General features: G+C 40.8%; 2 protein-coding genes across 5 annotated transcripts in view; one reads left to right on the forward strand and one right to left on the reverse strand.

Annotated features, from left to right (window-relative positions):
* LOC106876738 (N-acyl-phosphatidylethanolamine-hydrolyzing phospholipase D) overlaps nt 1-27,500 on the reverse strand; it is a 235,918-nt gene that overhangs the window by 135,859 nt on the left and 72,559 nt on the right. The gene's annotated exons all lie outside the window — the stretch shown is intronic.
* The window catches only part of LOC106869044 (uncharacterized), a 28,577-nt gene continuing 7,249 nt past the window's right edge, over nt 6,173-27,500 (forward strand). The window contains exons 1-4 of one of the 2 annotated variants that reach the window (XM_089345141.1): nt 6,173-14,084; nt 23,606-23,751; nt 24,045-24,338; nt 25,187-25,270. In XM_089345141.1, coding sequence (XP_089201267.1) covers nt 7,967-14,084; nt 23,606-23,751; nt 24,045-24,338; nt 25,187-25,270 — 6,642 coding nt within the window. In that variant the 5' untranslated portion in view covers nt 6,173-7,966. The remainder of the gene's footprint in view (nt 14,085-23,605; nt 23,752-24,044; nt 24,339-25,186; nt 25,271-27,500) is intronic. The other variant, XM_089345142.1, reaches the window with a different exon arrangement.

Below are 27,500 nucleotides of genomic sequence, written 5' to 3' on the forward strand. Positions count from 1 at the left end.
TTGCTCTTCATATTGCATTTAAGGTAATGCTCACATTACTTAAATAAATTGAAGTAGCATGAAACGTGCGTACTGCAATCACTTTTGAAATCCGTGTTGCTTATTGTTTGATAGATAGATAGATAGATAGATAGATAGATAGATAGATAGATAGATTGAGAAATAGACAGATATATAGATAGATATCTATATATATATATATATAGATATATGCATTATATGTATGTGCGTGTGTGTGTGTATGTATATGTATTCTTTTATTCGTTTCAGCCATGCGGCTGTGATCATGCTGGAGCATATGTGTATTTATCATTGTATGTGTGTGTGTATATATATATATATATATATATATGAGAGGGAGAGATAGATAGATAGATAATGCAGGCTAATGTTATCCAAATTAATCGCTATTAAACACGCTCGACACATTTCTTATAGCTTCTGATGTTTCATTCCAAAGTGATCGCAATAAGCAAGTTCCACTCGGTTTGTGTGTGTGTGTGTGTGTGTGTGTGTGTGTGTGTGTGTGTGTGTGTGACTGCGTCGACCTTGGTGGAGTTTGAAACGTTAAACGGTCAAAGTGTTGTAATGCATTTTGTCCGGCGGCGTGCGGATCTTTTTGGTTTGACGGGCAACACTTGTTTTCTTAACGAAACACTTTCAAACTTGGGACACTGGTAGAATGTGTCATATAAAACATCTTTTTCTCTTAGCCTTCTTAACAAAAATTAGTTCTTAATAAGTTATTTCATGTTAAAGTTGTCGTGGAGTTTGGAACGTTAAATGGTCAAAGTGCTGTAATGCATTTTGTCCAGCGGCGTGCCAACGATTCGGCCAGCTTGGCCGCCTTTGAAGAAACCAACTGTGAAAGAGGGAAGCAAAAATGAAGGAAGGAATAAAGTAAAAGAAAGAAAGAAAGAAAGAAAGAATCGATGAATGAATAAAGAAAGAAAGAAAGAATGAATGAATGAAAAAATGAAAGAAAGAAAAGAAGGAATGAAGGAAAGAAAGGAAGGAAGGATGAAAAAGGAAGAAAGAATGAATTGATGAAAGAAATAAAGAAAGAAAGGAAGCAAGGGAAAAGAGAGTAATAAAGAAAAGGAAAAAAGACGAAAGAAAAAAGGGAGGAAGAAAGAAAGAAGCAAAGAAAGAAGGTAAAAAAGGAGGAAGGAAGGAAGAAAGGAAGAATGACTGAAAGAAAGAAAGAAAGAAAGAAAGAAAGAAAGAAAGGAATTAATGAAGGAGGGAGAGAAAACAAGCTGTTTCGTTCGTCGGGGAATGCGATGATGACGAGTTTGTCATCGGTTCTCCGCCCCGCCCCCCATCCCCACCCCTCACTGATCCCCCCACCCCCACCCACTCTTCATCAGAACGGTAGTAGTGGCGGCGGCGGCGGTGGTGGCCATTCCGCCGGATGTTTCATGCTTCGTCGCCGTCACCAATGACCAGTAACACCAGGCGCAAATGTATTTTGGTCTTTGTCCGGACGATATACAACAACAACAATAATGCCAAGAACAATGGTTGCAGGGCTGACCTAGGTCCAAACAACTTACACGTAATACACATATACACATACATATACATACATGTACATATACATAATTTTATATATATATATATATATATATATATATATATACATGCATATACAGGAGTGGCTGCGTGATAAGAAGCTTGCTTACCAACCACATGGTTCCGGGTTCAGTCCCACTGCGTGGCACCTTGGGCAAGTGTCTTCTACTATAGCCTCGGGCCGACCAAAGCCGTGTGAGTAGATTTGGTAGACGGAAACTGGAAGAAGCCCGCCGTATATATGTATATATATGTGTGTGTGTGTATGTGTTTGTGTGTCTATGTTTGTCCCCACAACATCGCTGGTGTGTTTATGTCCCCGTAACTTAGCGGTTCGGCAAAAAATACCGATAGAATAAGTACTAGGCTTACAAAGAATAAGTCCTGGGGTCGATTTCTTCGACTAAAGGCGGTGCTCCAGCATGGCTGCAGTCAAGTGACTGAAACAAGTAAAAAGAGAGTATACACGACGAGTTTCCACACGCCAAATTCATTCACAATGCTATAGTCGTCCCGATGTGCCAGGTAGTGGAACCGAACTCGAAACCGTGTGGTTGCGAAGCGAGCTTCTTAACTACACAACCATGCCCGCACCTGTTTATGTAATATATATCTAAACATAGAGATAAATGAATTAATGGTTGCATTGATAATACATAATTGGCAGACACCTAATTAAGTCAATATTAATAGATTTTCATCAATTGGAATAGTGTATACATAAATACATTGTATGATTGATACACTTATAATTTACTCTTAAATATATTTGCACATATAATATCTTATACTCCTTAATATGCACGCATCCACACATTAATTCAAAATTTATTGTTACGTTATGATTTGTACAGTAAATGAATTAATAATTATTTTCACCCCACCACAAAACAACAAACCAACAAACACCCAGTTTGTAACGAATATTATATCAACGATCCAATCAAATTTAAATGCTTATTCGTGTATTTGTCTGGCACTCGGTCGCTTACGACGTCGAGGGTTCCAGTTGATACGACCAACGGAACAGCCTGCTCGTGAAATTAACGTGCACGTGGTTGAGCACTCCACAGACACGTGTACCCTTAACGTAGTTCTCGGGGAGATTCAGCGTGACACAGAGTGTGACACGGCTGACCCCTTTGAAATACAGGCACAACAGAAACAGGAAGTAAGAGTGAGAGACAGACAGACAGACAGACATAGAGACAGAGAGACAGTGATTAAAATAGATAAAATCATGGGTTTTAATGGTTAACAATATATATATAGTTTTAATAGAGCAAGCTTACTCAGATTACATAGAATCAAAGAATTAGAGAGGAGAAAGCGACAGCTGTTTCTGGAGGCTCAGAGTTACTTCATAATGTGGGCAGGTGTCGTTCGTCAGTTAATGCAAGCAAATAAACATTGGTAAAATTCAGAGCTTCCTTCATCAGGGTGGATAGATAAGATTCCCTTATAGTTACTCTTTACCCTGTTGACTTGGGCCTCGGTAAACATGTTGGAGTGTAAGTTCAAATCATTTGAGCGCTACAAAGTGTTTTCTATATTTAGATTCTCTCGATCTCATCCATTGGTTCTCTGTATATATATATATATATGTGTGTGTGTGTGGGGCGTGTATATATTTATATATATATATTGTTTTCACTGTTTAATTTTTCCTGTCTTGGTTTTTGTTTGCTACCTTGGAACCTTCCGCTTAGCAGGTTAATCCATTTCGCGAGGAGAGCTATTCTAAGAGCGCGTTCTGCCTCATCTTCGAAACGCCTAGTTTAGAATAGTGGTAGGTGATGAAGGAAAAGTTCCATAAGTGACTCGTCCGTTTTCCTATGTATTCATTCTGTTGTCCGTAAAAAAAGTCCGTTTTTTGTGCTTTATTTATGTTCCCTTTCCTTTTTTGACGTCCTGTACCCGGATATGCATCTATATATACATGTAGATGTAGGTATGTACATATATGTACGCATACATGCAGATGCTCATATATCATTTGTATTATTATTATATATATATATATATATTTCCAACTTTACCATTGCTCTCTTTATCCTTGACCGTTGACTGGACACTATTCAATTTTTTTCTCCGTGTTTTTCTCCTTGTCTCCGTATTCTTTCTGTTGAAGAGCGTAGCTCGAAACGTCAAAGACTTTCCGTATTCCCGAGCGTCATACTAATACATCCTTTTGTTATTTACACCACCTGTCCTCGTCTGTTGTTGTTTTTTCGTATATTCTCCCATATATATATATATATATATATATATATATATATATATATATATATATATATATATATATATATATATATACATATATATATACACGCAGACACAATGTGTGTGTCTGTGTGTGTATATACAATGTGTATGCGTGGATATATATATATATATATATATATATATATATATATTTCCACCTTCAAAACCATCGTCACCACCACTACCATCACAGCAACAACAACAACGACAACAGCATCAGCGTTAAACATAGAAACAGGAATTTGCTCGACGGGAAGTAGACTTACATTGACGAAAATATCCTCTGTCCAGTCATTTCTCACAGCCCAGGGTATCAATTATCCGAAATTGTCAAACCGCTGAACCACGCCGCCATTCCACTCTTTCACTCCTCCACTCCAACATGTCACGCTACCATTATCTTAACAAGGGACCTTTTACGCCAGAAGTTCTCAACGTAGGCGGTATCGGCCCAAAGGGGGCGCTGGGCATGTCGCAGGCTCAAGGAGGAGGGGTGGTGGGGTAACAATTAACATACTAAATTTTACCTATAGTGTTAATTATAGCGTGGAGGCGCGTGGCTTAGTGGTTAGCGCGTGGCTTAGTGGTTAGCGCGTTGCACTCGTGATTGTAAGATTGGGGGTTCGATTCCTGATCCGGGCGAAGCGCTGTGTTCTTCAGCAAAAGCACTTCATTTCACACTGATCCAGTCCAATCAGCTGGCAAAAATGAGTAACCCTGTGACAGACCAGTACCCCGCCCACCGGTGGGTGGATGGGTGGGGGAATAGCTGTGCCATGGAGACAGAGAAACCGGCCCTGTGAGTGTATATGGGTCGGGAAGAATGATTATTATTATTATTAGATTTTAAGGAGGCGAGCTGGCAGAATCGTTAGAACGCTGAGCAAAATGCTTAGCGGCATTTCGTCCTTACGTTCTGAGCTCAAATTCTGCCGAGGTCCATTTTGCCTCTAGTACTTTCGGGGTCGATGAAATAAGTACCAGTTACGCACTGGGGTCGATATAATCGACTTAATCCCTTCCCCCAAACTTTCAGGCCTTATGGAAATAATTATTACTATTAATTTTTCGCGAATTTCAACTGCATCACCTGCTACCTCCTTAGTGTTGCTAACGTGTGTGCAGCATCGTGTATTCTGTTTCTATGTTGTTGTTTGTTTGTTTTTTTTTGGCGATGGGATTGAGATGTACAAAACTCTTCCTGGTATCGTATTGCATCAATTTATTTTGTTATGAGTTTTGGCTCGAGTCTTTTATTGCATCTGTGTTTGTATAATCCTTTATATAATGCGAGTTGTGGTTTTCTGTTGGGTATCTGACCTGTAGAGTACAAATGGAGCGTGTTATTTTATTAACTTTCCTATTGTATAGTGTGTACCTTGTATTTTTTGGTTTGTTAAGGTTTGTGGTTCACGACCAGTTTTTACCTATGTAACTATTTTATTCTGGTGGACCTTTATAGTCATTCATTGTTTAAGAAACTAGTTTTATAGAAACTTCTTTCAAAATTCGTATTTTGTTTCCAACACATTAGGCTTGCAAAGAATAAGTCCTGGGGTCGATTTGTTCGACTATAGGCGGTGCTCCAGCATGGCCGCAGTCAAATGACTGAAGCAAGTAAGGGAATGAAAGATATATATATATATATATATATACGACAGGCTTCTTTCAGTTTCCATCTACCAAATCCACTCACAAGTTTTTGGTCGGGCCGAAGCTATAGTAGAAGACACTTGCCCAAGGTACCACGCAGTGGGATTGAACTCGGTACTATGTAGTTAGGAGGGAAGCTTCTTACCACGTAGCCACACCTGCAACTATCAACTATGTATACAAAAGAAATTTAATATCTTGTGTACTGTAGAAGTACACCCAATCTATCGCGCATAAATTTTAACAACAAAATAATCTTATATGGACCGCCAAAGGGCTGTATGGGTCCCGGTTGAGAAATGCTGCTGTTGCTATGAACAACAGCAATCACAACAGTAACAGCAGCGACATGGACACGATTAACAATATCAGGTTCAGAAATCGGCGTTTGCGTGGACGCCATTGAAAGCGAGATTCCAGACTTATGCCAATAACCGAAAATCGGTCGGCGCCCTTGACATTGTGGACAACAGCAACAGTAACAGTAATTACAACAACAGCAGCAACAGTAACAGTAATTACAACAACAACAGCAGCAGCAACAGCAGTTGCAATAACACCGATAGGTGGCGGCACTGAGAAATGAGTAATTGATCAGGCAGACGACTGATTGTAGTGGTTTACAAGTGGTCAGTTTTCGACCACATACGGATATTTTTATGTCCATTGGAATGACAACAACAATACCAACATCAACAACAATACTACCGACAATCCACTGACGAAGGAAACGTCAAGAAACAGCAGTTAAATGTCCCTCAAATTACATTTTATCGTTTGAAAGGGGGAAGGATATATTACATTTTCAAATTTCAACAAGTTAAAAATATTTGAGCCACCGTGAGTTTCTCTCTCTCTCTCTCTCTCTCTCTCTCTCTCTCTTTCTCTCTCTCGCCCTCTCTCTCTCTCTCTCTCGCCCTCTCTCTCGCCCTCTCTCTCTCTCTCTCTCTCTCTCTCTCTCTCTCTCTCTCTCTCTCTCTCTCTCTCGTTGCTTTGACTACAGGATGTAGCGACCAAATCTCCAACAAATCATACCTTATTGCTTTAAAAAATGAAGGACATTACATTTTCACTTTCCAAAGAAAAATTTTAATAATAGAACCATCAAGAGCTTCTCTGTCCAACCGCTTGACCGCTGGAAATAACTGCCAAATCTCCCACAAATCACTCCTAACCGATTTTTAAAAAAAAGGACATATTACATTTTCACTTTTCAAAATTTTTTATGTATTTGTACCATCGAGAGCTTCTCTATTCAAATGCCTAGCCGCTAGATATAACAGCTAAATCTCACTCAAGTCACACCCTACCGTCTTAAAAAGGAAGGACATTACGTTTTCAAATTTCAGCAAATTTAAAATAATTGAGCCGGCGGGAATCTCTCTCTGGTTGCCTGGCTGCTGGAAATAGCAGCCACATCTCATACAAATCACTTTGAAAGTGAAGGACACAGTACATTTTCACTGTTCAAAATGTTTGTAATATTTGTGCCAATGAGAGTTACAACCTGGTTGCTAAATCGTTAGAAATAGCAACTCAAAAATATTTGCGCCTGCGAGAACGTCTTTACCCCGCCACTTGGTCGCTGGAAATAGCAGTCAGATCTCATACAAATCACAACATACCGACTTAAAAAGTGAAGGACACCTTCTATTTTCACTTTTCAATTCAAAATATTTGAGTCAACGCTTCTACCTGGCTAGCTGACCGGTAGAAATAGCTGCCAAATCTCGCATATATAACACCCAACTGTTTTAAAACGTGATGGTTACATCACATTTTCAAAAGAAGTTTGATATTTAAGCCAACGCAGGCGAAGTATCTCTACCCGGTTGGCTAGAAACAGCAGCTAAACCTCTTTCATATTATACCATATCGATCAAAATTAATGAAGGTCAGCATTGAATAATGCAGAGTGTCTTTTTAGCCATCGATTCGATCCAAGACCAGATTGCGTTTTAAATCATAGGTCAGCTGGATCGGCGCCGACCGAGGGCTAAAACACCACCACCACCACCACTACCAGCAACAAAAACAACAACAACACGGCGGATACTACCAGTAATTCGGCCGTTCGGCCAACAGCTTAACCAGCAATAACAAAGGTGGTCACTCGATCTGCGAAAAATAGCAGCCAAATCACCCTCAAATAATAACTCTTTTATAGTCGTTTTAAATGTTTTTTGTTTGTTTGTTTTAAAGAACACGAAAGGGGACATTGGACAATGTAACCTGAAATAAATCCTGAAAACGAAAAGGAAAAAAAAAAAACAAGACGAGATGGTCATGGCCGGAGTGTCGTTTGATTTTTTTAATAGGTTTGTTGTTAGATCAGAACTTACCTGGAACTAAACAGTGACAACTACAATAACATTATCAACACCACCACCACAACTACTACCACCATTACCACCTCTACTACTACTACTACATTTATTAAGATTGTAACATTAGTAAGAGTAAAGTCAGACATATGAAGGGGGAGTACAGCTACGCCGCAGCCATCACAGTCCAATCCACAGCCGACCCTTCAGACTACGACGAAGATTTCGATCCAGAAATCTACCATCGTCATTGCCAGCAACACCAATCCTACGACCACCACGACGGCTGGATTGCAATTGCCGGGTACAAGATGGCCGAAGACGGCGGCAACGACAACGAGGCTTTCAGTAGCGACAGCGAGGCTGTTTCTAGCACTACGACGACGACGATGACGACGGCGTCGACCGCGACCCCGATGGCAGTGTCTACCACTGCTACCGCTACTTCCCGTACTACCCGGATTTATCGCCCGGTTTGGAACGAGGGGAGGAGCAGCACCAACAGCGGCAGAACAATCGGCGATACTGACTTCACCAACACCAACACCACCGTTGCCGCCGCCACCGCCGAAACCATTACAGCCATCGATGATGACGATGACGATGATGATGATGATTGTTATTATTATTATCATCGTTATGGTCGTCTTCGAGGCAGAAGGAGCGATGGTGGAGGCGAGTCGGTTTCCGGTACAGAAGTTGGGGTCGAACTTCATCGGAACTCGCATCCTGTCGGGGCCAAGAATATGGCTTTCGCGGGTTCGTATTTTAAGTACGCTGATGACAATGATGGTGACGATGACGAGGCGGAGGAAGAGGAAGAAGAAAATGAAGAGCGAAAGGAAGAGGCGGAACTTGAAGACCACAAGGGCGACCACAGCGGCGACGGCGGCGGCGGTGACGACGACGACGATGACGTCAAAACAAGAGCCGAAGAGGTAGGAGGAAACGTTTGCATGAAAGAAAGTGTGAGAGGAGAATTAAGAGGAGAAGGAGGTGGAGGAGGACGAGGAGAGGAAGGAGGAAAAGGAGGAGCAACGAAGCCTGATGTGAAAAAAGGAAAGAGAGAAGAGACGAAGGCTGGTAATGAAAGTAGCGGGGTAGGTACTGTTGATGGTGGTGGTGGTGGTGGTGGTGGCGATGGTGATGGTGGTGGAGGTAGTAGAGCCGGGTGTAGTGATGGTGGTGTTGGTGTTGGTGCTGGCGGTTTAGGAGGGACTAGAAGAAGAAAGAAAAACGGGGAAGGAGAAAGCGGATTGCTTGTTGAAGGAGGTGGAGGAGGAGGAGGAGGGACAAGAAGAGACGCGAGCGAAAGAAAAGCAACAATAACAACAACAGGACTGACCGGACGAGAAACGACAGGAGGACGACGAGAGGTCAAAGTTCGAAGTGGTGGAGGGGGTCGACGGCGGCGGGGGAAAGGGAAACGAAAGGAAGAGCCGGTGGCAGGAGGAACAGCAGGAAGGAAGCGAGGAGAAGGAGGAGGGGGACGAGAAGAAAGAGGAGAAACCGTGGCGTTTGTGGTGAAGGAGGAAAAAAGACGAGACGTAGAAGAGGAGGATAAAGAAGAAGAAGAAGAAGAAGAAGAAGAAGAAGAAGAAGAAGAAGAACTTCGACAGCAACAAGAATTTGGAGACGAATTGCGTAAATTTTGCAAATGGCCGACGAATCACGAGAACGATCGCAGTACACACGAGATTAACGATTTTTCTCGGCGCGACGAAATTTCTTTCCCATTCAGGGAAATGGCGGTGACGAGCAGTGGCCATACGGAGAGTACTACAACTACTGCTACCACTACTACTACTAATATGAATACTACTACTAATGATAATAATAATAGTAACGGTGGTAGCGGAGGCTGTGGGCTTGGTGGCAGTCATTGGGGACAAAACTGCGATTCGATCGAAGATGTTGTCGATCATTCGCGGAACTTCACTGCCACATCCATGCCAACGGTTACGAGAAACGTCACCGAACGAGAATGTTCCCTGATGGATTCCTTCAGTGGATTCGAACGTTTCCAGACGAACCCTTTTGTTAAACACGAGATCCCTTTACTGAACCCTTTCTCCGAAGATACACGCGCACATCCTCCACCAGACACTTTCAGTGAAAACAAGCTCCGTCTGACGGACTCCTTTGCCGGACAAGAATATTCTCTAACGGATACAACCGCCGAACACGACCGGAACAGTTTCACAAAAACCGGTAGTGGCTGCGCTGTTTTTATTGGCGGTGAACATCAAGGCGTAGTCACCAGTGACGGCGGTGGGCAACTTCAAGATGGCGTCTCTCTTAATGAACACGGCAGCGCCATCTACAGTGGTAGCAATAATAACGATTTTACTAGCTGCAGTGGCGAACCCTACAGCAATTATAACACTAGTATCAACATCTACATTAACAACGGCAGCAGCGTTAGTAAACATAGATTAAGTTCTGACGAAATTACCTATTCCGGAAGTGACTTGGCTAATTTTGAATTGGACACCAATGCAACTCGAAATCGCAGCGTCCGACCGCTAGACCAACTTGATCAGTACGATACCCATCACCATCACCAACAACAGCAACATCGACAACAATTCGACCTTCACGGTTTCGAACACTGCGCCGAAAATCAGCAGGACGGTCATTTCTCGGAAGAAGCAGTGATGTCGACTGACAGAAAAAAAAATGGCGAATGTTCGCTGAAACGCTCCGATGGGAAAAAATGCGCTGAAGCTGCTGTTCACTGCACAGCTAAAACTGCCTTCGAAGTCACGTGTAAAGAAAACACCAATGACATGCAAGACAATGACTATCAGCACAGCCACCACGATAATGACGGCAGCAGCTGTCTCCTCCAATATTCCGGAAGTGACGACTTATACCTCGGAAATAATAATAATAATAATAATAATAATAATAATAATAATAATAATAATAATATGTCTGGGGATAACACCGTTTATCCCGGAAGTGATACGACTAATGAAAGAAGTAATATGTTCATTGGAAATGACAAATCATATACCGGAACTGAAAATATGTACACCGGAAATAACGAAGTTATGTATTCTGGAAGTGAGGCAATGTACACTAAACAGGACACTATCAATTTCGGAAGTGATTCTGCGTATTCAGGAAGTAACATGTTGTCTGCGAGCGACAATTTATATGCCAGAAGAAATATCTTCGCTGAAATTGACGCCACCTATTCCGGAAGTAGTAACATGTACTCTGAAAAAGGCAAAAATCACAGCGGAAGTGACAGTGTATATACTGGATATGAAAACATATTCGCCGGATGTGACAATCTCGATGATATCCCAGAAGAAGAAGATAATGGACAGTACTCGGATGAAAGGTGGAGGCAGAGGGTTGAAAACGAGGCTGTGGACAGCAGCGCAAACATCGTCTGCACTGGAGATGTTTGCACATTCGGTTATATGAATGAAAACTGGACAGACAAAATGTCTACCCTTTCTGACATGACTTGCCGGCAAGGTGGCGCTAGTGGTGACAGCTGTGTCGAGGCCGTCGACTCGGTCACGTGTGGTAATAGTACTGTTGGTTTCAGCGATAGTGATAAAGTTGTACCCCGGTACCTAAGACAGACTAGTATCACAACTTCCGGGTACCATTCTCTCGAAGAAGGAGCCAGCGGAGTAGAGAGAAATTATGAACCAACCGGAAGTTGTTATAGCGGTTTCTTAGACGTCACGAGTTATACATGCGACAAAGGTTCCCGATTGGATGGCGACGGAAAAGAGGCCGATGAAATTGCCATCACCACCGGGTTCGGCGCCGGACAGGAAGTAAAGGATCGTTGCGAAAGTGAGAGTAGTCGAGACGTCACCGGATACGATGTGAATGCTGAGCATAGAAAAAGCGGAAATATCGGTGCTGTGACAGGATATGAATCGGAAGCGGACGTTGCAGATTTTGCTGCAGGAATGACTAGCAAGAGAGGGGACAACGGAAATGGCTATCACATGCATCACGTGACCGGCTACCGAGGAAACGTTGGAGACGGCGCGGAGCACCGTCGGGGCGGAGATGCCGATGGTTCCAATGTTATAGGACGTGCAGCGAGCATGTACAGTGATTGCAGCGACGCTACGGACGGAGACGAACATCCTGTAAATCGAGACGGCGACGGAATCACAGAACGACGAACGGAAGGAAAGGGTACAGGCCACGAAGTTCATTGTGACGACGAACCGATCGGCTATTCCAGACAGAATATCACTAACGCGGCGTTGTCTAACCCTTTAGATATGCGGTGTTCTGTTGAGGGTGAGCCTGACTTGTGTCCCTTACAACAGACAGGGACGTACACGCGCCGCAGTATCGAAGCCAACGACACTTCGAATAATCGTTACGATGACGAAGTCACTGGCTACTCGGTCGAACGTTGCATTTCTTATACAGGCAATACATCTGCCGCTTCTGCTAGCGGAGAGGTTAATGGGACGGACAAAGATCGTAGTTACTCAGATTTAACGGAAGACAGCGACTACACGCTGTTCACAAGCATCTGCTACAAAGATATGGATTATCCAGTGATCGAGGAAAACATTGAACCAGCAGAAGGATGCCCCTGTACGAGATCGAATTTGGTGAAAGGCGGGAAACTATGCGAGCATTCAGACGATGATTCAAAAGATGTTACTACTGATATTTCCACAGTATGTGCAAAGAAAGACTTCATGCGAGACGAGATGGAAGATAAAGAGTTGCCCGAATACGTTGTTTTAGGATTTACTGGTGTTGAAGATTTGGAAACGATAAAGAGAGGAGATGTTAACCCGGTTTATGGACCCAACATTAACAATTCTGTTAATAATCGAAGCGTCTTCGAGTTCAATAGACGCAATCTGCAAGACTCTGAGTTTTCCGAGAAGGACGAATTTGTGAAGGGTAAAGATTCAATATCTAATGCGGGGCCTCAAATTCCTAAATCTCATTCTGTAAATTCTGTGAATTTTGAAGGCACTGCTACTCCGAGTACTTCGTTCGAATTTGAAGAAGATGCCGTCCATGAATTCACCGATTGTGACGTAGCTCACGTGACGTGTGACATCATTGAAGATGGCGGGGAAGACAAGAAGCGGAATGACAGTTTAACTGAAGAACTCTACTGCTCAAAGTCGTATGTAGAGGAACCAGAAAATAAGTGTGCGGTCACAAAATACGCAGCTAATCTTTGCGAAGAGACTAATACGAGGAGGTTGACTTACAACGAGGAAGAGATAAACATTGAAAGCGAAGAAATCCTTGAAAGCTACGTGAACGTCGTTTTACCAACGGAGAGAAAAGGAAGACATTTTAACAGTGACACAAGCGAGTACGAAGGAATTATCTTGGAAAATAACTGCAAAAACGACGAGAATAAGGTTGAAAAAGAAAATAACACGAGTTTGTGCATAGTCGATTCTGTCGACAAAGGTCTCAACTGGAAATTTGAAGAAGACAAAATGGCGAAAAGCATTGTAGATTCTTTTGAGTCTCGTTTCAATCGCAGTGAAATGTCCCCCGTTTTGGAAATCCCTGAAAATACTGATCGTTCTTTCCCTGATTTCAAAATTTTGAATAAACAGGACGAAGATTTAAGTGGCAACACGAACGATGACAAGAATCAAGACCAGGAACGGAACGAAAGTGGTGAAAGTCTTCGTGATATCTGCAACACAACGCATGAAGAAATGCACAGAGAGTTGCAGTCGACAAACAAACTGTCATCTGAACAAAATACATTTTCCCCACAAACGAGCACCACTGGCGAATCGAACACAGATTGTCAACGTTGTGAAGATTCTTCATTGGAAACTGATGAAACCATAGATTTCCAAATGGCTATAGCTTTAGATATTAAGGAAGAGAAAATCGGCGACGGTCAACTCGAGTCGATGCAATCCTTGAGTTGTACGATTCTGGAAACTGGATTTCATCGCAACTGGACCAGACCTGAAGAAGCAGACGACCACGTCAAGCAACATGAAAATAAAAGCTACATGGGTGAAGGAGACAACTTCGTTATGGAGGCGCTTTGTGAGCGACGCACGACGGAGTCAACCGGAAATTTCGTCAAACGTGTCGCTGGTGACCATAAAACAGCACCTCCATCATGCGAAACACGTATCGGCGACGCCGAACCCACGGTCGAGGTGGAAGCCGTCGGAGGTAAGACCGACGAAACCACGCCAAAGACTGATTGCACCACGGTACCGCGTATTGAACAATTAAAACGTGAAGCGGGTGCTGGAAACACGAAAAAAGGTAGGATTATTCTCGTAATACAATCGCTTATAGACTTCCTGTCTCCAATATGGGCGCCATTCATTTAAACCATGAACGCATAAACACACTATGTATCTATACATACGAAGGAGTGCTGAAAAGTTCCTGGCTTTGGGTAAAAGAAAATACAGGTGAATCAGTTATGATTTTACTCAACATGTTCCCCTCTCAGATTCACACACTTACTGCAGCAGTCCTTCAGTTTTTCTAAGCCCTGTAAAAGAACTCGGAAGGTTGGGCCTTCAGCCAGGTCTTTCGCTACACCCTTAAAGCCAGGAACTTTTCAGCACCCCCTTGTATATGTATAGGCACGAACAGGTATAAATACATACGTCCACCAATCTATCTAGCTGTTCTTTCATAGACATACATCTGCTTAAATACAAACGTACGCGTGCACACACACACGCACACACACACACAAACTCACGCACACACGATACACACACACCTGTACATATGCTTACCCATTATATATTTTATCATAAAATAAAAAGCTTCACGTTTGTATATTTGTCTTGCAAGATTCCTCGTATGTCGAATCGTATGCTGAAGCAGATATTGTTATACTCTGAGATGGTCATATTTTCCCCAACTAAACACACACACTGTATACTCGTTCTTCACTTCATCCCTATCATTATTCTTACTTTAGTGTCCTTTCTCTAAGCCCACTTTATCCCACGTATCTCATAGAATGTGTGACCAAAGAGCTTAGACAAAAGACGCTAAAATAAAAAAAAATAATGAAGTTGAACCGAAGACCAAGTATATAGCGCATGCCTTTAATTGGCAAAAATATGACCATCCCCAACTATAAAGTTTTAGGCTTTGGTAAACGAAAGTTTACAAATTGACTGTTATATTCATTGACAATATTTTACGTATGTATTTACAATTCAAAATGGCCACCGTTTGCGTTCAACATATTTTCTCGACTGCTTTATCACTTCATTATTCTTTACACCAGCCATTTTCAATACAACAATTTCTTCGTGTGTTTTGTTTGACCCGCCACAGTCAATTAAGGGTGGACAATGAAACAAGAAGAATTTAGGATGCTTCGTACAATATTCGCGATTACTTTTTCAAACAAGAGTATATCAGTTTCTGTTTGAATAATGGGTAAATGTATATGCCGCACCCGGTATATATGCATGTATGCATGCATGTATGTACGTATGTATGCCATATATATGTATGAATACGTATATATATATATGTTATATATATGTATGACTACATTATATATATATAGGTGTTCATATAATGATATCTCCACAATGTTTTGGTGAGATAAAACGTAGTCGTTACCAAAATAGCAAAAATTCGTCCACAATGGTCTATAGTAGACTCCTTATGGATCAATCTCCTTGGTTATATATCACAAATTTAAATAAGAGTTTTGACGCTAAATTCATTTATATTAAAGTTTATTATAAAGTTTATTATACATTTATATATATATATATATATATATATATATATATATATATATATATATACACACACACACATGCATACACTGATACACACACACACACACACACATATATATATATATATATATATATATATATATATATATATATATATATATATATATATATATATATATATATATACATATATGTATGTATATATGTATATATATTGTTTGTATATGTGTGTGTGTGTATATATATATATATACATATATATGGATATATTACGTATGTGTATGTATGTATGTATATAAACAACACCTACAGCCACTACTCTTTCCAACTATACTATTAGTAACAATTAGTTAATGTAGTCCTAGATACACTATGTCTGAATAAAAGACAGGATGGCCACGGCTGGAACATCGTTGGGCATACATCTGAAATGTCAGCTCAAAGGTCTCGAGAGGGGCAGAAACCATCGAGTTGGGAATTTCAGACGGGGTGGTCACCGATGGGTAACCATTGAGTGTACTTGTAGGTCAGCTCGGTCAAAACTGACCTAGGGTTATAAAAAATAGCGAACAGAATCGACAACAATGCCACACCACCGTCGTCATCACCACCATCACAGCCACTCAACGTATAATTATGTGGTGACTCAAAACAAGGTTAGAAATAACAGGGCAATTAACTCTACTTTTGGTGGTGGTGGTGGTGAGGGTGGTGACTTTTCACTTCATATCATCCATCAAATCAAGTAGACTTATTATTAAAGCTGTTCCACTCATGACCAACTCGTCTGTTTGAATACATACTTAAATACATACATACTTACATGCATATACATATATATACATACATATATATATATAGAGAGAGAGAGAGAGAGCGATATATATATATATATATATATATATATATATATATATATATATATATATATATATGTGTGTGTGTGTGTGTATGTACACTTTATAAGCAGAGAGGAGACAGACAGACAGACAGACAGACAGACAGACAGACAGACAGACAGATAGATAGATAGATAGATAGATAGATAGATAGATAGATAGATAGATAGATAGATAGAACTCGTCTGTTTGAACACATACTTAAACACATACATTCATACATATACATATATATACATACATATATATAGAAAGAGAGAGGGCGAGAGAGAGAAAGATAGATATAGATATATATGTATGTACACTTATAAGCAGAGAGGAGATAGACAGACAGCTATAGAGACAGACAGACAAATAGATAGATAGATAGATAGATAGATAGATAGATAGATAGATAGATAGATAGATACATTTCTTTTATTAGCCACACAGGGCTCAACGAAGATGGGACAAATACAATGTAGAGCTTTTCTTTTTGGGAGGGGGAAGGAAGGAAAAAAAAAAAAAAAAAAAAAAAAAAGAAATTGGTGGTGTCGATCAAAAGGGATCGTAGGAAGGGAAAAAGGGGCAGTTCGATCAAAAGGGATCGAAAAAAAAGAAAAGGAAAGGCCGATCAATAGGGATCGTGTATCACACAGTAATGTTCTCGTGTAAAAAGAGGGGAGGACAGTTTAGGTTTAGCCGTGGAAGGAAAAGCCCACGGAAAAGACCACGGTAACCTTGGTCAATATTCTCATTGAAGAAACTATAACAGTAAGTGACTCTCTTTTGCCTTTTTGTTTTATTTTTTTTTCTTGTTCATAGGGTTATGCTCAAGATGGCTCCGTCGTTCACACGTGCCATCCTTGCTACATTCACCCATCTTTTTTTGAAGCATTCACTAGACAAGACTTCCCTTTCTACTCTCAACTTCCTCTTCAGGTGATACTTGAAGAAGTTGATGAGAGATTGCCCAGAGAGGAAAGTCTTTGTCTCTAGACCTTTCAGACGCGTCCACCATACACATTCTTTCGCCATAGCCACAAGTACGATGAAAATAGCTCTTCCTTCCCGTTTAAAGGAAGGAGGCGCGACAATATTCACGATAGACTCGGCTGATAGACCGACTCGTCCCACACGCGATAGCAGTTGTTCGACGTAAGCCCACAGCTCGGAAATGGTGGGACACTGTACGAGTGCGTGCAGAACGGTTTCGTCGCTCTGCCGGCATCTCGGACAGGTCGGCCCCGTGTTTCTCGAGCCATGCCTGTAGAGCTTATCCCGAACGGGTAGTGCTTCTCGATAGCACTGCCAGGCCAGGGATCTCTGGAAGTTGTCCATAGGTCCCGGCCCGAAGGTCGTCTTAAACAGGCGGGTCAGGTATTCCTCGTCGACGCCCAGGTTCGCCCCGAGATCGTCGTCGTACCTTCCCTCCACTAATCCACTATAGAATGCGTTAGTTGTGATGCAGTCGCTCAAGGTTGACCCGGGTTGTTGGAGTTGCCGAAGAGCAGCGCGACACTCGCGGTGCCATTCGCCCTTCCTCGGCCTCTTCTTGATCCATGACTGCAGTTCGGTCATGGAGACGAACTGCGGGAAAGCGCGCCGCACAAACGGTGACCACACCTGTTCACCGCTGTCTACGTAGAGCCGGAGATGTCGCAGTCTCAGCGCGTGTCTGCGCATCATCAACCACGGCATGCCCAGTCCTCCTTTTAACGGGTGTTGGCAGCAAACGGATCGCCTAACCATCGGAACGCTTCCTTTCCACAAGAAGCGGAAGAGGATGCGCTCCAGTTTGGTGATGGTAGGGTCGGGACAAGGAACGACGGTCAGGCGGTAGTAGATGACGGACGCGATGTACGTGTTCGCCACCTCCGCCCGACCTTTCAGGGAAAGCTTCCTCTCGGCCCATTGCCGGGCTAGAGTGGCCACCCTTCTCGTTATCTCGTCCCAGTTCTTCTCCGTTTGGAGGTCTGGACCAAACCAGACCCCGAGCATCTCAACCGGACCGTCAGTCCAACGTCCCACGACGGAGGCGCTACTTGACGGCATGGGGTTGCTTCTCCAGGTGCCGAGCCGCAAGCCCACTGACTTATCCCGGTTGATTTTCGCTCCCGTTACCGCTTCGTAGTCTCTCAGTGTCTCGCCGACAAGCTCGATGTGCTTTTGGCTAGACACTATGACGGTGACGTCGTCCGCGTATGCCGACACGCTCGTCCCGCATCCCAACTCTCGCGGGATGCCCCTCAGCGTCGCCAGCTTCCGCAGTAGTGGCTCGAGAGTCAACACGTACAGAAGCGACGAGAGGGGGCATCCCTGACGGACCGAACGTGCAATGTCGAAGGGTCTTGATAGATGCCCATTGACGCGAACTACCGAACGGATGCCTCTGTACAAGGCAGCCATCCAGCCGCGGAAAATGGGACCGAAGCCGGCTGCTATGAGGACAGCCTCCAAGTATTGATGGTCTACCCTATCGAAAGCTTTCGATTGATCTAAATTGATCAGGGCCCCACCCATGCCAGGTTCCTTAACTACCCTCTCTATGATGTAGCGCATCAGATGGAGGTTGTCATGGATGCTCCTGCCCGGCACCGCGCACGTTTGCGCCTTGCCGATCAGTTTCTCGATGACAAGCGCCAACCGCTTGGCTAACACCTTGGCCAAAATTTTCAAGTCTGCATTGAGCAGAGTGATGGGCCTAAAGTTATCTATGACGTCCCCCTTGTTTGGATCTTTCTTCAGCAGCGTTACGGCTCCTCGACTCACAAAACCGGGAATGCTCCCGTTTTGCTGCCAGTTGCAGTACACCGCCACCAAGACGTCTCCAAACAAGTCTGGCTTACAGTTGTAAAGCTCGTAGGGCAGACCATCCAAACCCGGAGATTTGTCCCTCGAGCATCCCGCCATCGCGTCCCTCACTTCCGCCGCCGTGATGGCACCTTCGCAGCACTCCGCCTCTCTTGCCGAGAGTCGTGGCAGGCTGTGCAGGTAGGCACTGAAGTCCACCCTGCGTTCTCGCTCGCCATTCGTCCCAAACAGTCGAGCAAAGTGCCGCTGAAAGGCCTCACACATTTTGCTTGGCTCGAGCAGTTCGCGCCCCTGTTCGTCCACCAGAGACCGAATGGTGGCTTTGTTGCCCTGTTGCGCCTCCGCCACCCGGGCCTCTCGTGCGGCTCCAACACCTTCGTTTCTTAGAGCACGCATCCTAGCCCTGACAACGCACCCTTCGTGTTTGGCGTTGAAGTGTTGGTCAAGGGCCAACCTCGCCGCCAAAACGTCGGATGCGATGCCACTTCTAATTGCCTCAGGTAAGTAGGTAGATAGATAGGTATGTAGGTAGATAAGTAGACAGATGGATGTGGTCTTTTATATATAATAAAACACGCCGCACCTAGAACCGGATCTTGGGTTTAAATTGGATTTGGTACTTACATATTTACAGTAGCCTACCAATACCTGATACTTTCATAGTTGTTTACTTCACTGGGAACCCTGTTATTGTACCTAGCCATCTCTGGCGTCCTACGTGTAAATGTGCCTAAATTCTATAACTAACACACACACACACACACACACACACACACACACACACACACACACACACACATGTATATAATCCTGGAGTATCCTTTCCTTCTCTCAGGACTCTCTCCTCTCCTTTTTCTGACGAAGAGCCATCTGCTCGAAATGTCACACTCACTTCTTTTTTTCCATCTTAAACTTTCTCTCAGTGTCAACCTAATACATGCATTGAGTGCGTCCTTTTGACTTCCCTTGCTTTCTTTTTTTTTCTTATTTTGATTATGATTTACCTATATATATATATATATATATATATATATATATATATACATATATATATATACACACACACACACACACACACATAAATATATACATATATACATATATATATATATATATATATATATATATATATACATGTCTATATATATATATATATATATATATATACGTATATATGCATGTGTATATACGTGTATACATATTTATATATATATATATATATATATATATATATATATATATATATATATAAACAATATATGAGTATATGCATATATATGTACATGTATGTATATACGTTCATCTACATGTACATATAGATACATAACTGGGTACATGACGTGGCAAAAGAACAAGGACAAAGTGGCAAACAAGGTGCAACAAACAAGCAGGCCACATAGAAACATCCACTTCATCAGCTGCCATCATTAAAACTCCGGCGTTTCGAAGAATGCATGCATACATAAATCCATACATAGTTTACATTCCCCAGCACGTGTCTGAATATTGAAAGTTAACCTAGAAAGACACTTAGTGTATTATATATGGCGACGAACAGACAGAATCGTTAACCTGGCATAATGGTTAGCGGCGTTTCGTGCACCTTTACGTTCTGTAAGTTCAAATACATAATTAATTAAAATAATAGGGTAAAAAAATTTGATATTAATTAATATCAATTTAATACCAGGAAACCAGCACATTAAAAGAATCAGAAGATTCATAAAAAATTTTCTGAGATCTCAAAAGGATTATTGTATATATATATATATATATATATATATTTATATATATATATATATATATATATATATATATATATATATATGTGTGTGTGTGTATATAAGAGACCACTAAGTGGACTGCTAATGTGCTAGAAGATCACCGAAAAGTTCTCAAAGAAAAAATGTAGCAAGACTAGTGAAAAAATGTAGCAAGACTAGTGAAAAAATCGTTAACCTACTTTTGAAATTGTTGTGCGTCTTTATATATATATATATATATATATATATATATATATATATATATATATATATATATATGTATGTATGTATGTATGTGTGTGTGTGTGTGTGTGTGTGTGTGTGTGTGTGTATTGTATATATAAAAGAGACCACTAAGTGGACTGCTAATGTGCTAGAAGACGATCACCGAAAAGTTCTCAAAGAGAAAATGTAGCGATGCAAAAACACACGGGCGAGACTAATGAAAATTATAGAAATAAATATAAGGTTATCTGTACATTGATTTCGAAACCATGGTCTACAGATAACCTTATATTTATTTCTATAATTTTCATTAGTCTCGCCCGTGTGTTTTTGCATCGCTACATTTTTTCTTTGAGAACTTTTCGGTGATCGTTTCTAGCACATGAGCAGTCCACTTAGTGGTCTCTTTTATATATACAATACACACACACACACACATACATACATACATACATACATATACATATATATATATATATATATATATATATATATATATATATAAAGACGCACAACAATTTCAAAAGTAGGTTAACGATTTTTTTTCTTCATTCAATACATTTCTGTTAATAGAACAAACATATATATAAATATGAATCGTCTGTTTATTTATTTAAAAGATAATAGCATTGGAAGATAAATAATATTTCATGTACTTAGATGTTTCAAACATGGCCGATATATTTCTATATTTCAGTAAAGTTAATAAGGCCAGAAAGAATTGTATGAGATATTGATAAAGTGATTTCTGCAGTAGTGGCAAGACTGGTGAGACCGAATGGATCGAGTCTGAGTATGTTTTTCTAAGCAGGAGGAAACAAACTGGAAGATGGCACCTCCCATGCTTTGGGGATGGCAGAATAATCTGGGACTTTTGCGTGGGGTTTGCCTCGAATTACCCCCCCCCCCCAAGTGGACTAAGTGTATAGTGAAGACCGACACACCATCGGTTGTCAAGCGATGTTGGGGGGACAAACACAGACACACAAACATATACATACACATACATGTATATATATATATATATATATATATATATATACGAGGACAGGTGGTGTAAACAACAAAAGGATGTATTAGTTTAACACTCGGGAATTGAGAAAGTCTTTAACGTTTCGAGCTACGCTCTTCAACAGAAAGAATAAGGAGAAAACAAGGAGAAAAACACGGAGAAAAAAAATTTGTATGTATATATATATATATATATACATACATACAAAGGCGAATATGCTTTGAGAATTTTATGAAAATATGCAACCAGCTTCAATTGTTTTAAGGTATTGATTCATGTAATGAGCACAGGGAAAATGGATATATATATATATATATATATATATATATATATATATATATATATATATATATATATATAAATATATTAGTTGGACTCTACGGTAGTAGTTAGATGAATCAAGATCGGTTACGTTCTACGAATGAATGACCGTAAGTATATGTGAGTTTATGCGTGTGTGTGCACTTGTGTGTGTGTGTGTGTGTGTGTGTGTGTGTGTGTGTGTGTGTGTGTGTGTGTGTGTGTGTGTGTATTATATATATACATGCGCATATGTTAACTTGCATACATATGTACATACGGACACATACATACAGAAATATACATACACACACATACAAGCATATAAATATATATATACATACATACATAAACATCTACACATATGTATACATACATCCGTACATACACATGAATGCATTTATATATATATACACACACACATGCACATACATACAAATGATAAAGATGATGATGATGATGATGATGATCATCATCATCATCATCATGAACTACCCTGTCATCAACAACGTAAGGTGTGTCCAGTTTCTCGACCATCTAAACATCCAACTCGTTGATTTCGTGTACGAAGTTACCGGTCAATCCACAGACACATGTACCGTTAACGCACCGCTCGGGTACTCTCAGCGTACCGCTGTGTGTGCGTACGACAAAGCTGATCTTTTAAACTACGGTGTACAACCCACCCGAAGCGGTTACTGTACAGTTTCCATATCTACTCCAATTCACTTACAAAACCCGAGTCACAAAACCTCCCATTCACAAAACCTCCCGTTCACAAAACCTGAGTCAACTCGAAGCTATGGGTGCATAGCAGATACATACCCGTTTGTGTCACTACCGACTATTACATACTCGTAATTGTTTGCCCACCTCAAACGATCACGTCTTACTTCAGACACACCAACTTCTAAGATACAAGGACGAAAACAAACCTACACGTGTTTCAAATGATAAGAGACGGTTAAGTCTTTGCCCATCTCAAAATCCCCTCGTTTTTTTTTGTTTTTGTTTTTACAACAATTACTCCATTCTCACCTTCTCTTTCTCTTTCTCTGTTTCCACACAGCTGCCGACCACGAGGACAGTGACCAAACGCCTCTCATCACCAGTGAGTGGCCACCAGCTGACAATAGCAAGGATACAGAAGATCGTGAAGATTCCGGTGTCTGGACTATAGACACAGAGGCTGAGGACAACTTAGACTCCGACACCGTACGTTGAATTTTGAATTGTTTATTATTATTATTATTATTATTATTATTATTATTGCCTTTGCACAGCTTCTAACGCTGGACATATACTACGGTGTCAGCTGTTCACTACCAGTGAACTAAGGTAATACCTCTTATTTTCCGAGCACCATCCGGAATATTCGAGCGGTTCCAAGCAGTGCTGTTTTCTGCAAGTGCTCCACCTTTATTGCAGCCCCTATTTGTTCCATGTACTTTTCAAGAATTTATTATTAATATTATTGTTGTTATTATTATTATTATTATTATTACCAGATGCGGTTTTTCAAGAAGAGTCCCCCCAAACCAGTCAAGGAGGAGACACCCCCGCCAGTATCCGCTCCTGCCGAGGAATCAATTCCAGCCAATGGCGGTTCAACACCAGCTGAAACCATCCCCTCCTCTAACAATTCGGCCGAGCCTGTGATTACCAAAACTGTCGGCCAAGAGCAAGTTCCGCTGAACACACTGGCTCAGGAGTCGAAGAAAGCCGAAACAGCAGCAGAAGAGAGAGCCACAAAGCAAGATGCCGTAGACGGAGGGTCAGACTCGCTTCCAGCAAAAAGTCAGGTAAAGTATCGATATTTCTCGTTAACTGATCACGTGATCTTTTACTCCCTCGTCTCTTTCCTTCCAAAATCGAGAACTACAGGGTGTCCACAAAGTCTGGGTACATGGAGTAAATAAAATCACAACATAAACAATTAAATATAAGAAATAATAATTTCTTAAAGGATGTGTTAATCCCCATGTACCCAGACTTTGTGGACACCCTGTAGAATTTGCTCTTCAGTGGGTTCCATTCCGTTTATCCATTAAAAAAAATATATTCTTACTTTTATTTCGTTTCCTTTACTTCTTCAGTTTCTCCATTTTTTTTTTTCATTCCAATTTTTACATAAGGAAAATTGTTCCAAATTATTTCTAGATATTTAACAACAAAAAAAACTTTCTTTTTACAGTTTTCATATTTGAAATTATCTTCAGACACACACACACACACACATATATATCTTTTTACCTTTTACATGTTTCAGTCATTAGGCGGCGGCCATGCTAGGGCATCGCCTTGAAAGTTTAAGCCTCCTGGTACTTGTTTTCTGTATAAGCCTGGTACATATTCTATTGGTCTCTTTTGTCGAACCGCTAATTTGCGAGGGGACAACGCACCGTCTGGTATCGAACTCGCGACCTAACGATCGTAAGCCAAATGCCCCAACCACTGAGCCACGTGCCTTTACGGGAAGTGACTTAAACACGGTGGAGAGCTAAAACTATGAAGGGAGAAAAATTTTGTACCAAAAATTAACACTAAACTAGGGGTGCGTCTTATACACGAATGCGACATATACACAAGTAAATACGATAACTATATGTATTATGTATTGCTGTTATATATGTATTGTGTGTGTGGACAGGTTGACTTCATTGAAGATGACTTGATCAGCAATGCCTCCAGCGTGGACATATTTAACATTGAGGACGAACTAGAAGATTTCAAGGTATAACTGGTGTCTGCTATTTGCATGTTCCAGTTGCCTGAACAAAAACCAAATATAACATATCTTCCTTCAAAACCTGAGCATGTTTATTAACTCCTCATGCAAATTACGTGCGATGATTTGTTTTTGTCCGTTTCACTGAAGCAGACGACACACAAAGGCGGGCGGCCATGTTTGTCTAATCTATTTATTTCGTCGAAACCAAACAATACTCAAGCTGCCCTATTTATTACTTTGTTTGTTTCTTTATTCATTTGTTTGTTTCTCTAACTGTCTAAGCACCAAATAACCCCTATATGTTGCTTTGATTCTATCTCGTTGTACCAAACAGTATTGTTTTTAATCAGTAGATTTCTTTCGGTAAATAGGTTGCAATTTAGATGTGTGTGTGGTGTGCACACAAACAAACACACACACACGCACACACATACGTGTGCGTGTGTGGTCGTGTTTTTATGTATATATATATATATATATATATATATATATATATATATATATATATATATATATATATATATATATAATTTATGTATGTAGATACATAAGAATGTGTAGATGTATATATATATAAGCATATACATGTGTGTTATTAATATTGGCGTAATGACACAAGATATGTATATATAGCTATGTGTGTGTGTGTGTGTGTGTGTGTGTGTGTGTGTGTGCGCGCGCGTATTCAAGATGTCTCAGAATTTTCTATTTCAATGAAATCAGGCAAATTTTTTTAAATATTAACAATTTTGTTTATTACTTAATCCCGATTTCGCTGAAGTAGATAGTTTATTTTGGGACACCTATATATGCATATATGTTTACGTATAAATATGTCTATATGTACGTATATTATATATATATGGGAGAATTTACGAAAAAAACAACAGACGGTGACAGGTGGTGTAAACAACAAATGGATGTATTAGTTTAACGCTCGGGAATAGAGAAAGTCCTTGACGTTTCGAGCCTACGCTCTTCAACTGAAAGGAACACAGAAAGAAATAAGGAGAGAAACAAAGAGAAAAAAATATAAATGTAGTGGTCGGCGATCTATCATGGCGAATGATCTACCATGGCGAATATATATATATATATATATATATATATATATATATATATATATAATGTTTGTATGTATATATGTATGAATATAATGTACGTATGTATGCGTGCATGAATGCAATTATGTATGTATGTATATGTGTATGTATGTATGCATGTATGTATGTATGTATGCATGTATGCATGTTTGTATGTATGTTCGGTAGGAATTAGATAGCTATATTTTCGTTTTGGCAAGGAGTGAGAAATAAAGTCCTATGTCAGTGTTTAGGGAAATGCATTGTAGACAAAGTCCCTTTTTTGAATTGAACAACGAGCAAGAATCCTGTTCGTCTGTCTTCTCTGGGAGCTCTCCCAATCTCTGCACCGACTGTCTCTCGCTTCTTTATTTATGACTATATTTTGGTAGGAAAATCATGGAAAATTCCATTGATCATACGACTGCAGCTGAAATATTATTGGTCAAAATTCAGAGCAAATCCCCTGATATGCTGTGGCCAATTTCTCGTTACTGAGTTAGCGCGATTTCAAATCTAAGCCCTGCTACAACATCAAGGAAGATTCATTTTAGATATTTAAAAACGTACAAGAAACTATTGCGTCCATTACGCATTTGTTTGTTAACAGTGCTGTCTATTACGAAGTAGCTAAAAATCTCGTCGCACATCTGTGATCCGGACATTCATACTGGTCCACAGCAACTGTTGAAAATCAGTTACTGACGAGTGTTCTCTCTCTCTCTCTCTCTCTCTCTCTCTCTCTTTCTTTCTTCTCTCTCTCTCTCTCTCTCTCTCTCTCTCTCTCTCTCTCTCCTTGTTTTTTGTATGGCTGTTTCTGTTTCTTAGTTACTTTCAGCTTTGAGCATGTCAGTTAAAACATTTGCTGTTTTATGTCGCACGCTTGGCTGTGTGGTTGAGAAGCTCGCTTCGAAACCACATTGTTTCTGGTTCAATCCCACTGTGTGGCACCATGGGCATGTGTTCTATTCTATAACCCCAGGCCGACCAAAGCCATATGAAGAATTTGGTAGACCGAAACTCGGTGGATGCCCCTAACACACACATACACAAACACATACATACACACACATGCACACATACATACATACATGCATACATATATACACACGCACATATACCCTGTTGTTGATGTTGAAATTCCAATGAAG

Source organism: Octopus bimaculoides, chromosome 29 (genome assembly GCF_046866305.1).
Source record: "Octopus bimaculoides isolate indiv1 chromosome 29, ASM4686630v1, whole genome shotgun sequence".
In the NCBI taxonomy this organism is placed as follows: Eukaryota; Metazoa; Mollusca; class Cephalopoda; order Octopoda; family Octopodidae; genus Octopus; species Octopus bimaculoides.